Source organism: Schistocerca cancellata, chromosome 9, assembly GCF_023864275.1.
Source record: "Schistocerca cancellata isolate TAMUIC-IGC-003103 chromosome 9, iqSchCanc2.1, whole genome shotgun sequence".
Classification (NCBI taxonomy): domain Eukaryota; kingdom Metazoa; phylum Arthropoda; class Insecta; order Orthoptera; family Acrididae; genus Schistocerca; species Schistocerca cancellata.
The window spans coordinates 485,800,722-485,818,865 of record NC_064634.1 but is presented as its reverse complement, the minus strand read 5'-3'; the positions used below and the strand labels follow the sequence as shown (position 1 = coordinate 485,818,865).

At 44.9% G+C, this 18,144-nt stretch overlaps 1 protein-coding gene across 1 annotated transcript in view; it reads left to right on the top strand.

Annotated features, from left to right (window-relative positions):
• LOC126100946 (uncharacterized) overlaps window positions 1-17,812 on the top strand; it is a 162,824-nt gene extending 145,012 nt beyond the window's left edge. Inside the window, exon 8 of the mRNA XM_049911607.1 lies at window positions 17,235-17,812. Coding sequence (XP_049767564.1) covers window positions 17,235-17,715 — 481 coding nt within the window. The 3' untranslated portion in view covers window positions 17,716-17,812. The remainder of the gene's footprint in view (window positions 1-17,234) is intronic.
• The last annotated feature ends 332 nt before the right edge of the window (window positions 17,813-18,144 follow it).

Below are 18,144 nucleotides of genomic sequence, written 5' to 3'. Positions count from 1 at the left end.
ATACTGAAACAGATATTAGTAAATTCCTTGAAGATACTGGTGCAGAAAACAAATTAGAGGACTGAAATCATAAGCATGAAATTGAAATAGAAGAATTATACAGTCCAAGAACAACATTAGGAGTGATGAAAACTTACAAGAAGCAACGAAAACAGGTTATTAAAAACAAAAAAAAGCGTCAACAAAAAATTATTGAAGGAAATAAGAGTTAATGTAGAACATGAAACGATATAAGACAATACTAGAAACAGGAGTGGAATGGTTCAAATGGTTCAAAAGGCTCTGAGCACTATGCGACTTAACTTCTGAGGTCATCAGTCGCCTAGAACTTAGAACTAATTAAACCTAACTAAGCTAAAGACATCACACACATCCATGCCCGAGGCAGGATTTGAACCTGTGACCATAGCCGTCGCTCGGTTCCAGACTGTAGCGCCTAGAACCGCACGGCCGGGAAGGGAGTGGAATATGGGTTGGTAAACAGAATAAGAAAAGGGTTGGTAAACAGAATAAGAAAACCAGGTTGGACACCAGAACTTTTCCTGAGAAAGAGTACATAGACTTGTTGCTAATAAAATTTACAGGGTGAAGAGAGTGAAAATATCCCTCTTTGGTAAGGAATAGAAACTTTTGGGGTGCTAGTGGAAGGGCTCACATCAAAAAGCAAAAATCATGTGCTGTTGTTGTTGTGGTCTTCAGTCCTGAGACTGGTTTGATGCAGCTCTCCATGCTACTCTATCCTGTGCAAGCTTCTTCATCTCCCTGTGCTTACTGCATCCTACATCCTTCTGAATCTGCGTAGTGTATTCATCTCTTGGTCTCCCTCTTCGATTTTTACCCTCCACACTGCCCTCCAGTGCTAAATTTGTGATCCCTTGATGCCTCAGAACATGTCCTACCAACCGGTCCCTTCTTTTTGTCAATTTGTGCCACAAACTCCTCTTTTCCCCAATTCTATTCAATACCTCCTCATTAGTTAGGTGATCTACCCATCAAATTTTCAGCATTCTTCTGTAGCACCAAATTTCGAAAGCTTCTATTCTCTTCCTGTCTAAACCATTTATAGTCCATGTTTCACTTCCATACATGGCAACACTCCATACAAAGACTTTCAGAAACGACTTCCTGACACTTAAATCTATACTCGATGTTAACAAATTTCTCTTCTTCAGAAACGCTTTCCTTGCCATTGCCAGTCTACAGTTTATGTCCTCTCTACTTCGACCATCATCAGTTATTTTGCTCCCCAAATAGCAAAATTCCTTTACTACTTTAAGTGTCTCATTTCCTAATTCAATTCCCTCAACATCACCCGACTTAATTCGACTACATTCCATTATCCTTGTTTTGCTTTTGTTGAGGTTCATCTTATCTCCTCCTTTCAAGACACTGTTCATTCCGTTCAGCTGCTCTTCCAGGTCATTTGCTGTCTCTGACAGAATTACAATTTAACGGCGAACCTCAAAGTTTTAATTTCTTCTCCATGGATTTTAATACCTACTCCGAATTTTTTTTTGTTTCCTTTACTGCTTGGTCAATATACATATTGAATAACATCGGGGAGAGGCTACAACCCTGTTTCACTCCCTTCACAACCACTGCTTCCCTTTCATGTCCCTCGACTCTTATAACTGCCATCTGGTTTCTGTACAAATTGTAAATAGCCTTTCGATCCCTGTATTTTAACCCTGCCATCTTCAGAATTTGAAAGAGAGTATTCCAGTCAACATTGTCAAAAGCTTTCTCTATGTCTACAAATTCTAGAAACGTTGGCTTACCTTTCCTTAATCTTTCTTCTAAGATAAGTCGTAAAGTCAGTATGGCCTCACGTGTTCCAAGACTTCTACGGAATCCAAACTGATCCTCCCCGAGGTCTGCTTCTACCAGTTTTTCCATTCATCTGTAAGGAATTCGCGTTGGTATTTTGCAGCTGTGACTTATTAAACTGATTGTTCGGTAATTTTCACATGTGTCAACACTTTCTTTCTTTGGAATTGGAATTATTATATTCTTCTTGAAGTCTGAGGCTATTTCGCCTGTCTCATACATCTTCCTCACCAGATGGTAGAGTTTTGTCAGGACTGGCTCTCTCAAGGCCGTCAGTAGTTCTAAAGGAATGTTGTCTACTCCCAGGGCCTTGTTTCGGCTCAGGTCTTTTAGTGCTCTGTCAAACTCTTCACGCAGTACCGTATCTCCCACTTTATCTTCATCTACATCCTCTTCCATTTCTATATTATTGTCCTCAAGTACATCACCCTTGTATAGACGCTCTATATACTCCTTCCCCCTTTCTGCTTTCCCTTCTTTGCTTATAACTGGGTTTCCATCTGAACTCTTGATATTCATACAAGTGGTTCTCTTTTCTCCAAAGGTCTCTTTAATTTTCCTGTAGCCAGTATCTATCTTGCCCCTAGTAAGATAAGCCTCTAAATCCTTACATTTGTCCTCTAGCCATCCCTGCTTAGCCATTTTGCACTTCCTGTCGATCTCATTTTTGAGACGTTTGTATTCCTTTTTGCCTGTTTCATTTACTGCATTTTTATATTTTCTCCTTTTATCAATTAAATTCAATATTTCTTTTGTTACCCAAGGATTTCTACTAGCCCTCGTCTTTTTACCTACTTGATCCTCTGCTGCATTCACTACTTCATCCCTCGGAGCTACCCAGCCTTATTCTACCATATTTCTTTCCCCCATTCCTGTCAATTGTTCCCTTATGCTCTCCCTGAAACTCTGTACAACCTCTGGTTTAGTCAGTTTATCCAGGTCCCATCTCCTTAAATTCCCACCTTTTTGCAGTTTCTTCAGTTGTGTGCTATGGAAGAAAAAAATTTATGCTTTGAGAGGTGATACTATTTGTGATTCTGCACTTCAGATGAACATATGCCGTTTTCTTGACCATATCTAAAATACAGCTGTTTGAAAATCACGGGCATCAGTCACATGTCTTCACCAGCAATGACGTGTGAATACAACCCAAGAGACATTAGGGTATGTAGTGTTGTTTAGTGACCATTTCAGTGCACACTTCGCTTGCACATGGTGGGGTGACGAGTCATGCAACTGTACACCCGTTCACCTCATGTCTCAGTACTACAGTTCTTGCATCAGTGTAGTTACTACAGTGTTGTTAAATTTATAGCCAAAACAGTACAGGTCAGTGTAGTGAAAATGTCACAGATCTTCACACATGTAGACTATAGTGGCATACTCTTTGTCTACAGGTTCTCCAGTGGGAATTCTAGAGCCGCTAGCCGGCGGTTCTAGACGTTTCAGTCTTTTGTGAGGAAATATACACAGTTAAACAGAACATTGGATCACAATTTTTCATTTGCCATCACATGCTTTTGTTCTGTTTCAGTCTAGAACCGCGCGACCGCTAAGGTCGCAGGTTCGAATCCTGCCTTGGGCATGGATGTGTGTTATGTCATTAGGTTAGTTAGGTTTAAGTAGTTCTAAGTTATATGGGACTGATGACTTCGGCTATTAAGTCCCATAGTGCTCAGAGCCATTTGAACCATTTTGAACCAGAGCCGCTGTTTGCAAATACGAAAGACGGTTATATAATTGCAAAATTTCAGATAGCTGGATATTTAGTAGGGCATTTGACGGTTTGCATCAGTGTGTACTGCTTACATGTTGTATTGGAACAACCTGTCCAACAGGATCTTACTGAAATTGAGAACATTCCTGAAGTGATAGAACGCCGCCAAACTACCAACTCAAGCAGCACTGCTGCACAGCTTGGTTCTGGATGAAAATGGGTGATGTGCACAATACATGGGCATGGTCTCCACCTGTACCAACAGCTGACCGCACAATATCTCCATGTAAGAGACGATGGCAAACCGAAGGAGTTCTGTCAGTGGGTCACTGCCAATGAATGCTGTATTTAACATATACTATTCACTGACGAGTCAACATTTACCAGTAATGGTATCTAAAACTCGCACAGATCTCACATACGGGCAGATGAAAATCTGCACACTACTGTGGAAACGAATTTTCGTTGATCGTCCTAGGTGAACGTGTGGTGTGGTATTATTGATAACCAATTTATGGGCCCAGTTATTGTTGATAAATGCCTTAATGGAGTATGGTATCTAGATTTCCTTCAAAATGTGTTACCAAAATATTTGGAAGATATTCCTTCGGGAGTAAGACATTATGTTTACTTCCCGTAAGACGGAACTCCTGCGCACTCTGTATGGCCAGTAACACAGTATCTCATTGAAACATATCCTGGGCAGGGAATCGATCGCTGTGGTCGTTGAGGTCACCTGATCTTACTCCATTAGATTACTGCTTGTGCAGTTGGCTTAAGAGTGCAGTATAGAAATGCAGAATGGACGGAAAGGGAGAACTTACTTTCTGTTGCATGTGTGTGCTGAAATAAAGGACCATAAAGATGAGACCAGTTCAGCAAAACTGCAGCTGTCAGCAAGTGCTGCAAAACGTATTTTAGTTGATAGTGGATCTTTTTAACGTCTTTTGTGAGGAAATATACACACTTAAACAGAACATTGGATCATAATTTTTCATTTGCCATCACCTGCTTTTGTTCTGTTCCCCATTGTTTTCTTTAATCTCCTCATAAACTGCTAAGAAAGGGACATATGTTCAGATGAAGTTTTATGTTCACAAACACTAGTATTATCACCCCTCAAAGTATGTATTTTGTTACTGACTCTCCCTATATTCTGATGGGATTGCGATAGTGCAGCAGAGATGAATGGGGAATCGTTATAGTGATGATGATGATGACGATGATGATGATGAGGTCCCATACTCCGAGGAGCGTAGGGGACGATGCAGGAGACCCGCACCACCCTACTAGGCAAGGTCCTAGCGGAGATGGTTTGCCCTTTGCCTTCCTCCGACCGTAATGGTGATGAATGATGATGATGAAGACGACACAACAACACCCAGTCATCTCGAGGTAGGAAAAATCCCTAACCTCGCCGGGAATCGAACCCGGGACCCCGTGCGTATAAAGCGAGAATGCTACCGCAAGACCAGGAGCTGATAGTGATAACAGATGGTAAATGTGGAAGTACATTCACACAATATCATTGACGAATTGCTGACTGTTACGGCCTGGAGTGTGAGAATAAGCATTTCAGAAACGGCTAAGGCAATAACTATTCACATGCTACTGTCATCTGTAACTACAGAAAGTGGTTGAAAGACAGTGAAACAAGTAGCAGGAGACCAGACGTTGGACATCTATGCCTCATCACAGAATGTAGAGTCAGACACTTTCCCAGTCTGTAAGGAGGGTCTGTGGCATATATAACGACAGAGCACGTTGCTGTTGCAGGCACAAGTAGCTTGCAGCACACTCCTCAGCACATATTATTGAACACACAACCCCATAGCAGACAACCACTATGAGTTCTATTTATGACTCAACAATTTCCGGAATTATGATCGGGATGGGTGCAAGATCATCGAGATTTAACCATGAATAAATTTAAACATTATGCTGGTCAGATGAACCACGTCTTGTTACAGCAGAACATCCAGATGAAGAATTGCAAGAAACAAGCAATGCAACATGGATTCAGCCTGGTGGGAGCAGTGTTATGGGGGACATTTATCTGGGCTTACACAACATCTTCAATAGTGGTAGAAGCCACTGAGATAGCTGTGGACTACGTAAACATTATTGCCGACTTTCTGAATCCATTCACACTTTATGTATTTCATAATGTCAATGGCACCTTTCAACAAAATAACCGTCCATGGCACAAGGCACTAATTGTGGAACAGCGATTTGAGGAGTTTGGTAGTGAACCTGTACTGGTGTCTGGGACACCACATTCACCTGATCTAAACCCATTGGAACAGAGTTGGTGGATTGTAAGATGCCGGCTCTATGCCTACAAACCACTGGTTGTGATGTACAGGAATTGTGTATCCTGTGCATATACATTGCTGTGGATGTCAGATTTGAATCAAACTCCTAGCACAAATAATGTACCATGGCAGAAGCATGTAGCGCTTGCACAAATTCCACCTTCATGAGCGCATTTCGAGTGAAGGATTACACAAAATCATCGGCTTTGCGCATTAAGCAGGAGAATAAAAGCACAAAGCAAGTCCCAACAGAACAGTTTATGGTGAGGATGGAACGCTACAGCAGACACAGGAAGCAAAATACACAATCATTCCTACACAATCTATCACCCTGTATGACAATCCAGGGTAAACAAAGCATGTGGAGGGCATTTTAAGATGTAGAAGTTCTATGAAAGGTACTGACGGCATGGTACTCCCTTTCACCAAACAAGAAATGTGAGATGATCAGACCTGTGTCAAAAGTAAAGTAGTATGCCTTACGTGAAAGATATTATATATGCATATCTGAACTTTTATCTGAACCAATATTTTTTGTGATCTTATTAACATGCTGTCAGTATTCATCTCAAAGAACTGAAACACCTGATCATTAAAAAATAATAGATTGATAACATTACTCGGTGCTGATTACAGGAGCATGTCAGATCTATTGGCATAATAATAGATGTATTTTATTTGCCAAATGGCTCTGAGCACTATGGGACTTAACATATATGGTCATCAGTCCCGTAGAACTTAGAACTACTTAAACCTAACTAACCTAAGGACATCACACATCACCCAGTCATCACGAGGCAGAGAAAATCCCTGACCCCGCCAGGAATCGAACCGGGGATTTTATTTGTCACCTCAGTCAACAATCACAACTAGCTATGGTGTTAGTCGATGTTGGCAATGTGAATCATTCAGTTAGACAATATTTTATTAGAGGTATGAGCAAAATACGATTATGAAGCAGTTTATGACACCATTATCAATAAAATGACTGAATCAACAGGGATGTCCACTGTCAGCAACATTACAAGCAACTGACATGCAATCGCATCTAGGGCTCCAGGTTACCAATGTGAAGGAGACATTTCTGGAACGTGCTTATGAAATCAGTTTGCTGATCGACAATAGGGATGAGATGTAGAAACTCAAACAAATTTATACAACATAAATGCTAACGAAGGTGAGAAAATCAGTTATGTAACGAAAATCCCAGCTCATGGAACTAGCCTGAACATCATCTGGTTTACTATAACCAAAGAGAGGGCGTTATTTGTAGAAAGTGGAAAATATTGTTTCTGTTAATTGGGAGTATAAATGTAAAGCAATGCTTGAAACGATATAGGACCATGACACACTAATTTCAGGAAAATTCCAACTTCATGAACACTTATATCATCAGTGTAATGAATTATTTACAAGCAGTCCTTCCACTGCCCATCACATTTGCTAAAAGGACACTGGCAACAGCGGGTCAGTTTGTATGACGTGGCAACATCTGCAAGACTTGCCTTCAGTGCAACAGTGCTACAGTACACACAAATACCTCTGGAAGCCAACGGTACTGAACTTCCTGGAATACAAGAAAACACTGACAGAACGATCACAATGCTGTAGCCAAGTGCATTTTCATTCCACTAGAAACCTCTAGTAAAGACATCTCGATCAATGCAGGCAAGGTAAATCACAAACTAAATTACATTCGATGGTATTACATGGCCAATAATTATTTATATGGAGTAGTATGAACAACACCTCCCTGGCTACACAAAGCAAAGCGAGCTGTTAGGATGTAATTTATGATATGGTCCCTATGATAAATAAATTATACAGGATTCTATTAAGTCCACTTTGCAAAACCAGAATTCAGTTGTAATAGGCAGAAGCTGTACGTAATTTGATGATGGAAAAAATAGATTTTAAAACCAGGTCGACTTCCATGAACATTGAATTGAAGTATGTTCTTCAGGTGAACTGAACCGACTACTGTGACACTAAATCAATGTTTTAAGAGATGAAAAGTTTAAAGACACTCGTGCTGCAGGAATAAAGAACCTGTGTTAAGGTCTCTTAGAGTGAAAGGTGACTGTCTATGCAAAGCAGAAATTTTAAACTATCACCGCACTGTATTCCAGCGTCATCATATCTGAGCAGTTTGCAATTATATCATTTCATTACTGTGAATCTTCATTGATTCCTTCGTGACTGACTCATTCATTTCCTTACAGTGCAAATTATTGTTTGTGTAAGGTACTACTCCTTAAAACTACTTTCCACAACTGAATGATAGTTTATCATTAGCTTCTTCTTGCTGCCAGCTATCTTCAAGTGGAACACTATTACAATATCTTAAAGCAGGAGAGAGATAAACAAATGAAAACTAATAACTGTGAATGACAAACTGGTTAGAAGAAGCAAAGAGTTAAAAGTAAATGACCATAAATCTGCTTGTTTAGGTCATGTACATGATATTTGTATGACTAGTGTTGTGGTTGGTAGGAGAGCCAACACTGTGTTACTAGAGGAAGCCGAAAGGCACGCGTTTTAGCTCACGCAGGCTGGCGTGAGGTCTGGAACAGGACAAGGAAATTAGAATTTAGTGCTAGGAACATCACCCACAAAAGTGCCTGGTGTGCTATGTCCTGTCGCAGCTCACCTGGGCATAGGAGGAGGCTGTCCTAGGTTTGCAGCTCGGGCACACCCCAAGCTGGTGGAATACTTAACTTTAATCCATTAATGGTGAACGTCGCTCTTGACGGTACATGATTCACAGTATCAATAGTAACTGGTAATGGCGCCTTGCTAGGTCGTAGCAAATGACGTAGCTGAAGGCTATGCTAACTATCGTCTCGGCAAATGAGAGCGTATTTTGTCAGTGAACCATCGCTAGCAAAGTCGGTTGTACAACTGGGGCGAGTGCTAGGAAGTCTCTCTAGACCTGCCGTGTGGTGGCGCTCGGTCTGCAATCACTGATAGTGGCGACACGCGGGTCCGACGTATACTAACGGCCCGCGGCCGATTTAAAGGCTACCACCTAGCAAGTGTGGTGTCTGGCGGTGACACCACAACTAGTTCATAAGTTCTCCCAGACTTCTGTTAGTATTCCTATACACAATAACCTAAATATCACAGAGCAACCTGTAACAAGGAAAAGTAGACTGTTGGTAAAATTGCAGTATCTATGACTGATACACTGTTATTAATGAGGCTCAATATATATATGTATACTTCAGGAAAATCCCAGACAATTGCTGAGAATACTTATGAAATGACAGTTTTAGTTTTCAGGCGCAAAAGAGATCCAACGTATCCTCTGTCATCAGTGCTAGGAACATCACCCACAAAAGTGCCTGGTGTGCTATGTCCTGTCGCAGCTCACCTGGGCATAGGAGGAGGCTGTCCTAGGTTTGCAGATCGGGCACACCCCAAAAGCTTGACACCACCACTGCCCCCCCCCAGGGGGTCCACAACTCTTTTGTGGATACGTGCGTGGCGAGCACGGGGCCCCGAGCTGTTGCAGCCTTCTTTCTCTCCAGGGCTGCATTTCCTTCCCCTTCCCCTCCATTCCCCTCCTTGCTCCTTTCCCGTCACCCACTCCTCTCTCTCTCTTGGTGTCCTTGCTTATGTTGGCCCCCGCTATCCTCCTGGTTCTGTTGGTTTTACAATTCGGCTTTGTTGCATAATCATCTCCTCGTCTCGGCATTCCTTGGCCCCCCTCTGGGGTTTGACCTCCATTACAAAATTGGGGAAGAGCACCTTACCTAGTGTCTCCGACGTGCGCCCTCCTAGTACATTCCACCTTTTCTTTCACGTCATTGTCTGATGCTAGGGTGCATAGCCAGCACGGTAGCCAGCCCATGTGGTGGGGTCGCTATGTACCCTTTTGGTTGAGCCCCCTGAACACACAGGGATCACACTTCTGAAACCTGAGCTGTGACCTCCCCATGCATGCCTTGGAGTGGTTGCTCGTCATCCTGGAGCGTCGGAACTCCCGGCAATGGCCGCCATGCCAGACGGCCCTTGCTGTGGCTGGGTGGCGCCCGTGAGGAGAGCCCCTGATCGGAGTGGGTGGTATGAGGGCGGACGCTATGCAGATGAAACGCATACGGATCCAGAACACTGGCTGTTCTTCTGCGGCCGTCTCTCTGCGTGGAACTGATTCTTCAAGTGCTGCTTCTCTTGCCCCTTCGGCCTTCCCTTCCATGGCTACCCCCTGGGAAGAGGGTCAGGCCCGTCGGCTAGGGGCGAAACTTTTCCCTCGTTATCTAGTTTGCACCAGGACTGATGGAGATACTTTCACCAATACCAAACCTTTATTCTTTGTGGAACACATTGAAGACAAGTTTGGCGAAGTGGACTCCCTGAGCAAGATGCGGTCGGGTTCGTTGCTGATCTAAACTGCTTCAGCTGCCCAATCTGCGGCCCTTCATGCCTGTACCCATCTTGGCACAATTACTGTGTCCATTACCCCCCACCAGTCTCTAAATATGGTAAAAGGTGTGATTTTTCACAGGGACCTCTTCCTTCAAACTGATGAGGAACTTCAGGACAATCTCGGACTGCAGGGTGTTCACTTTGTTCGGCTTGTCCAGAAGGGTCCTAAAGACAATAGCATTGATACTGGTGCCTTTATCCTGGCCTTTGATGGGGATACCCTCCCTGAGAAAGTTAAGATTATGGTTTATAGATGTGATGTGAAGCCGTACATCCCACCTCCTATGAGGTGTTTTAAGTGCTTGCGTTTTGGACACATGTCTTCCCACTGTTCACAGGCCCCTCTCTGTGGTGACTGTGGACGTCCACTCCATGAGTGGAATCCCTGTGTTCCCCCTCCTGTGTGTGTAAATTGTAATGGTAGTCATTCTCCACGTTCACCAGATTGCCCAGTATATAAGAAGGAAAAGAAGATACAGGAATATAAGTCTCTCGATCGTTTAACCTACACAGAGGTCTGTAGTAAATATACACGTCTTCACCCTATGTCCATGACATCTAGTTACGCCTTGGTTACATCTTCACCCCTTCCTCCCCCTTCCTTACCCCCATCCCAGACCCCTTTCTTCCCCCCCTCCCCTGTGGCTCCCACACTTTCTCCTCTGGGCGCTGCTCCCCCTCCCCAGCCAGAGAAGTGTCCCACTCCTGCGGCGTCTGCCGGTCAAGGGCGCCTCTCCCGGGATGCCCCTTCCTGGCACCTTCCAGGCCAAAGGTCTGCTACCGCGCGACGACCGCGAGAGCCGCGGTCTGTCGGCCCCCAGGTCGCCCGGTCTCTTTCTGTTCCTGATCTTGCTGCAGCTGGCTCTTTTATGCCACACAGCCCTCCTCGATCTCAACCTGAAAAGAAGAAACATAAGTCCCGGGACAAAGAGCCTCTGGTGTCACCAGAGGCCCCTTCCCCGACTTCACAACCGGATTCTGACCTGTCGTTCATGGATGTCGCCCCCTCCTTGTCGGTGACTGGTGGGGACCCGGCGGTATGACTGGCTTTAGCGTGTTCAGCCCCCATTTAAATCATCGTCCTGTGGTTCTCCAATGGAATTGTAATGGATACTATCGTCACCTTCCGGAATTGAAATCCCTTCTTTCGTCTTACTCTGCAGCTTGTGTGGTTCTTCCGGAATCTCATTTTACTGATGCTCACTCACCGGCCCTCCGTGGGTTCCGTGTTTTCTGTCGAAATCGGGTCGGACCCCTGCGGGCTTCTGGTGGCGTTTGTACGTTGGTCCGTACAGACATTGCTAGCACGTGGATTCCTCTTCAAACTACATTGGAAGCGGTTGCTGTTAGGGTCCACCTAGACTCTGCGGTCACAGTTTGCAATCTTTATCTCCCTCCTGACAGGACTCTTACAGCTGCTGCCTTAACTGCCCTTCTTCAGCAACTTCCTCCTTCCTTCCTCCTCCTTGGGGATTTTAATGCTCATCATCCCTTGTGGCGCAGTGCCTTTCCATCTAGACGAGGTCTTCTCATAGACCAGTTTATTGCAGACCACGACTTGTGCCTTCTTAGTGATGGCTCCCCTACTCATTTCAGTGCCGGTCATGGTACCTTTTCTGCCATTGATCTTTCTCTTTCTTCTCCCTTCATTACACTGGTCGCCACACGACGACCTTTGTGATAGCGACCATTTCCCGTTGATTATATCACTCCCTTCCCGCTCCCCGATGGACAGGTTACCTCGTTGGTCTTTCCAACGCGCCGATTGACCTCTATACACTGCACAGGTCGTGTTTTCTCCCTCTTTGTCGGGTTGTATTGATGACGTCCTACGTGACGTGTCTGACGCGATTGTTCGCGCTGCTAGCCTTGCTGTCCCGCGCTCATCTGGACCATTTCGTCGCCGGCAAGTCCCATGGTGGAGTACGGCCATTGCCATTGCCATCCGTGATCGCCGTCGAGCTTTGCAACGCTTTAAGAGGCACCCATCCATAGCCAGCCTTACTACCTTTAAACGCCTCCGCGCTAAAGCCCGTTATTTAATCAAACAGAGCAAGCGGATATGTTGGGAACAATTTGTTTCTTCCCTCGGTTCTACTGTCCCTCTGTCACGGGCATGGGCTACACTTCGCTCTTTCCAAGGTTGCCATCAGCAGTCCACCCTCCCAGGCCTTCACCTCCCAGATGGCCTTTGTACGGACCCATTAGTTCTTGCAGAACATCTTGCGACCCATTTTTCAGTGGCACCAGCATCAACCTCCTATCCAGCTGCTTTCCTTCACCAGAAACAGTGGGCTGAAGCTTCCACCTTATGTTTTACCCCTTCTGAGTCAGCATCTTACAAGGAACCTTTTACTGAATGGGAATTTCTTTCTGCTCTATCTTCTTCTCATGATACTGCCCCTGGCCCAGGTTCCATTCATAACCAACTGCTTCAACATCTCAGTGCTCCACAACGGAAACATCTTCTTCGGGTGTTTAACCATATCTGGCTCCAGGGTGACTTCCCTTCTCAGTGGAGGGACAGCATCGTGGTTCCTGGTAAGAACCCCCTATCTGTTGACAGCTATCGGCCAATTAGTTTGTAAGTTACTTGAACGGATGGTAGCCCGTCAGCTCAATTGGGTCCTCGAATCTCGGGATCTGTTGTCCCCTTACCAGTGTGGCTTTCGAGAGGGACGGTCTCCAGTCGATCATTTACTTCGCTTGGAATCCGCAGTTCGGCAGGCTTTTTCCCAGAGCCGCCATTTGGTTGCGGTGTTTTTTGACCTTTGCAACGCCTACGTCACGGCCTGGCGCCATCACATCTTACTTACCCTTCATCAGTGGGGTCTTTGGGGCCCACTCCCGATTTTTATCCGCCAGCTCCTGTTTCATCGGTCATTCAGAGTTCGAGTTGGTACTGTTTTTAGTTCTCCACGGACCCAGGAGACGGGCATCCCACAGGGTTCTGTCTTGAGTGTCCTTCTTTTCCTCAGTGTTATCGATGGACTTGTGGCCTCTGTCGGTCCTTTGGTCGCCCATGCCCTGTATGTGGATGATTTCGGCATTTGGGTTAGTTCCTCCTCGATGGCATCTGCAGAACGGCAGCTCCAGGGAGCTATACAGCGTGCCTCTACATGGACCCTCTCACATGGGTTTCAATTCTCTCCTCTAAAATCGCGGGTGGTCCACTTCTGTCGCCGTACTACGATCCACCCTGATCCAGAGCTCTATCTCGATGCCCAACGATTGCCTGTGGTCTCACAGTTTCGTTTCCTGGGTCTTCTTTTTGACAACAAGCTCACTTGGCTGCCCTATATCAGACATCTGAAGGTAGGATGTTTCTGTAAACTCACTGTCCTTCGCTTCCTTGCCCACTCCTCTTGGGGAGCGGACCGTTCCCTCCTTCTCCGTCTTTATCATGCTCTAGTTCTGTCTCGCTTGGACTATGGTTGTCAAGTTTATGGTTCAGCTGCTCCTTCCACACTGCATGTGCTGGATCCAGTCCACCATCGTGGTATCCGTTTGGCCACCGGTGCCTTCCCTACTAGCCCTGTTGATAGTCTCCTGGTTGAAGCTGGGATCCCCCCCCCCCCACTTTATGTTCGGCTGTCCCAGCTTCTGGTGTCTTATGCACTCGCTATCCGTTCCTCTTCCACTCATCCTTCCTATTCTATCCTGTTCCCAGACCATGGACGTCGCCCACCCGACTCCCGTCCTCGGGCGGGTTTACTGGTTGGGCTCCGCCTTGCGTCTCTTTGCCAGATTTTCAGCTTCCTTCTTTGTCCTGTCTTCCTCGCTCCCTCCCCTCCACCCCCTCTTGGTTAGTTGCTCGGCTTCGAATTCGGATGGATCTCCGCCGAGGTCCAAAAGATTCCATCCCCCGCTGGTGTTTTGTTCCTTTTTCCGCCAAATTTTATGGGAGTTTCGGGATGCTGTTGTATTTTACACTGATGGCTCTAAATCTGCTGATCATGTGGGGTATGCCTTCACGTCCTCTGTCTGAACGGAAAATCATCTGCTGCCACCTACATGAGGGGTGTTTACTGCGGAATTGATGGCAATTTCCCAGGCCCTTACCTTTATTAAACAGTCCCAACACAACCGCGTTTTGTTATATACGGACTCAATGAGTGGCCTTCTTGCTATTGACCGGTGTTTTTCGCGCCATCCCTCGGTCTCTGCCATCCATGACCATCTCCCTGATATTCACCGTGCTGCTTGTTCCATTGACTACCTTTGGGTCCCTGGCCATGTGGGTATACCGGGTAATGAGCTCGCTGATCGTTTGGCTGGGGGAGCAGTCACTTACCCCCCGTTTTCTGTAACCCCTCCTGCATTGGATTTACGGCTTCACATCAAATCCCACTTCGCACAGTCATGGGCCAATTCTTGGGAGGCTACTCCCCTGTCTAATAAACTTCGTGCGATTAAGGTGACACCAGGCTTGTGGCGTTCTTCCTTTCGCCTCTCCCGAAAGGACTCGACCACACTGTGTCGTCTCCGCATTGGCCATACCAGGCTGACCCATGGCTTTCTTTTGCATGATGAGCCACCCCCACTTTGTGGTTGTGGAGCCTTCCAGTCAGTAGCCCAAATTTTGGTTGAATGCCCCCTTCTTTTGGCTCTGCGTGCTAAGTACAGACTCCCCCACACTTTACCTTTGGTGTTGGCTGACGATTCCCGGATGGTCTCTCTGGTTCTCGGTTTCCTCCGGGAAAGTGGTTTTTATTCTCAGTTTTAAGGTTTTTAATCTCTCTCTGGTGTTGGGACAGGGCGGTGAGTGTTTGGGTGTCTCCCACTGTAAGCAATGTTCGGAGATTCCCGATTCGCCTCCCTGACAGAAATCCTCTTTTTTTCCCTTTTACTCTGTTTTTACCCTTCTTTTTTTTAAGGATTGGTTAGTCTCCTTTTCCCATACTTACTTCTACGTTCTAGCGGTTGTACCTTTTAAGTCACAGGTGGTCTTGCCTATGCTGCTTCAGCATAGCGTTGGGTTCGTTCTCTTGCTGACTTCCCTCGTATTGTTTTTACCATTGACAACATGACTGCCCCTTTACGTTTTTAGCCTTTTCCCTTTTATTGTTCTGACTTTCCTGAAATGTCAGATTAGCGGAATGGACCACATTTGAAACAAGGGACTGATGACCTTGCTGTTTGGTCCCTTAAACCTCAAACAACCAACCAACCACCACTGGCTCAGTACCCAAATAGATAGAAAGCAGGATATCTTTCCACCGTAGATGATGTATTCGGCTGAGATTTTCCTAACAGAAAAGAGATTTCCAATACCTTGCCATCCAGGGCAACTGTTAGATTGAAATATAGGGGTTTTTGCACCACAAGTGATGATGAGTCAGCCAGCATAAAGCGCATATTTCGTAACATGTACCATGAGAGCATGTGGTAAGCTATATGTGCTAATCGCTTTACAAGCAGTTAGAGTTATAGCAGCAGTAATTTTAGACAAATGTCTGTATGAGAAATAGCTCAATGCTAAAGTGCCTCATTTCACAGCTCAGTGTTTGGCGCATATTTGCAGAATTTCTTGAATTTGTACAGGTCATTTTAATCTATGTCAACGCCTTGTGCGTTTTAAAATGGAGTAGCATTGTTGCTAACATATCATGTCAAACTTGGGATCCAAGTGAACTGCTGTACACACCAGAGGCAGGTAAAGATGCACAGCCTCCACGAGGTCCACTGCTTTAAAACACTGTGGGGGCAAACGGCTTCCAAATTGTTGGCCATTGTTCAGTCAACATAATTAACATATTCTGCCTTGTGATCCCACAGGAAAGATCACTGCTGCCAGAACACTAACATCAATTTTTAGTATATGGGGTATGTGATTTCCAATTAAAACAACATTAGCACCTCCATTTGCACATAATATTTACAGGAAGGCAAAAATTAGTTGCCCGATTGATGGATAATGGATTTATCACCTATAACATCTCAGTAGGCAGAATAATGCACTTAATTTGTGATTATCTGCATTTAGTTTTTAAAGAATTTCCTACATTTTACTCTGAAGCACATGCAAAACACAGCTTGTAGTATCAGAGTGTGTTTTCTGGTAGGTTCATTGTAATGAATCTGTCTCATGTAAATGGCATGGTGCGTTTCTCAGTAGCTACATCAGTAGTGTGAGGTCTACACTGTGTTCAGGAGCCCAGATGTAGTTGTAGCTGTATTTTTTTATGTTAACTGAGGAAGTGCATGCTCTATTTACTCTCGTAACCTGAAGGTTTTGCTGTTGCCTTGAGGCATATCACAACAAGAATGTAGTTAAAAGTGTAACTCTCTCTCTCTCTCTCTCTGTGTGTGTGTGTGTGTGCATGTACATGGTCTGATAAATGTCTCTGTGCAGGGCAGGAGAGCTGAGAAGATGAATTACTGCCATTGCTATATCCCAAATATTTCGACTTAACGGTTTCCTGGCAAAGAGTAGGTTTCTTTTTACTGGTGTGTGTCAAGTAATTTTTGAATAACTGGACTGAATCTTTTTGCTGCCATAATGGAGAGATTAGTGATTAGTTTTGTGTGTCCCATTTGCAAGCAATGGCAGAGAGTGATGCACACAGCAGACTGGCTGGATGGGGCATCCCTTTCAGTTGAGGGCAACCATTACATGAGAGTGGGAAATGTGGTCGAAAGAATGCAATGTTGGGTAACAATTTGCTAGGAGGTGTCTAATCAGTTACTTGAGAGATGGAATGTAGGAAGTTTTATGTGAGAGTGGATGAAGTCTTTGAGAGCATGATACCATTGTACATCTGTATCTTGTTTTAAAGTGTCTTTTCCACTGTTCTGTATTTTAGAAGGGAGAAAATTACAGATTCGTCAGTTGTCATTGGACAGATGTGTTCCTAAAATTGGTCGTAGCCCCACTTATGTCGTAGCATTCTGCATCAGAACTGTGTGTTGGAAGAAATTTGTGAAAATTTATCTCTTTTTGACAGGAACCTTTCCGTGGAGGAGAGAGGCAGGAGGCTGATCGAGGCAGCTAAGAACGGCGCAGTGCCAGAGCTGCAGGCGCTGCTGGCTGCTGGGGCAGACGTTGGGGCGAAAGACGACAAAAGCAATACCGCGCTGCACTGGGCAGCCTGGGGAGGATACACACAGGCGGTGAGGTGCCTGCTGGAGGCGGGGGCAGACAAGGACATCGGGAACTGGGTTAAGAACACGCCTCTTCACTGGGCTGCGTGGGGCGGGCGGGCGGCTGCGGCGCAGCTGCTGTTGGCATCTTCCGCCAATCTCAGTGTCAGGAATCAGGAGGGGATGACGCCGCTGCACGAAGCTGCAAAGCACGGCCGTGCAGATGTGGCGATTGTATTGCTTGATGCAGGAGCTGACAAGGAGGCCAGAACCAACGAGGGTTACACACCACTGGAAATCGCCAGGCAGTACAACCAGCATCACTTAGTGGACTTGCTAAGATGAAACTGGCAGTTCAACAAACATGTTTTCAGTAGAACTAGAAGATCTTAAGTACATTACTTCTCATTATTTTCTAAATAAAGAATGCAAAAATGTTAAACCTGCAGTCATTCTTTGTACCCATACTTATGTAACACATATAACTACTCAGATAACACCACTACAAATGTGACAAAGATAAATATTTATAATCAAATGCAAATAATAGGAGCCAACTTTCTTTCATGTTAACTCAATTACTAATAAATACTAATTATTTATAATATTTCATTACTGAAAATTACTTAGTCGGAGCGTGTTTAGTGCTGTTAGAAACTACTGTAAATTTCACCTTAACATTAAGTTCAATGCCATTAAGTTCAATGGTTGCAATGCATATTCAGTTAAGATCTGTGACTTAATTTACTTCTTTGTCTATTGTGCAGATTGTGC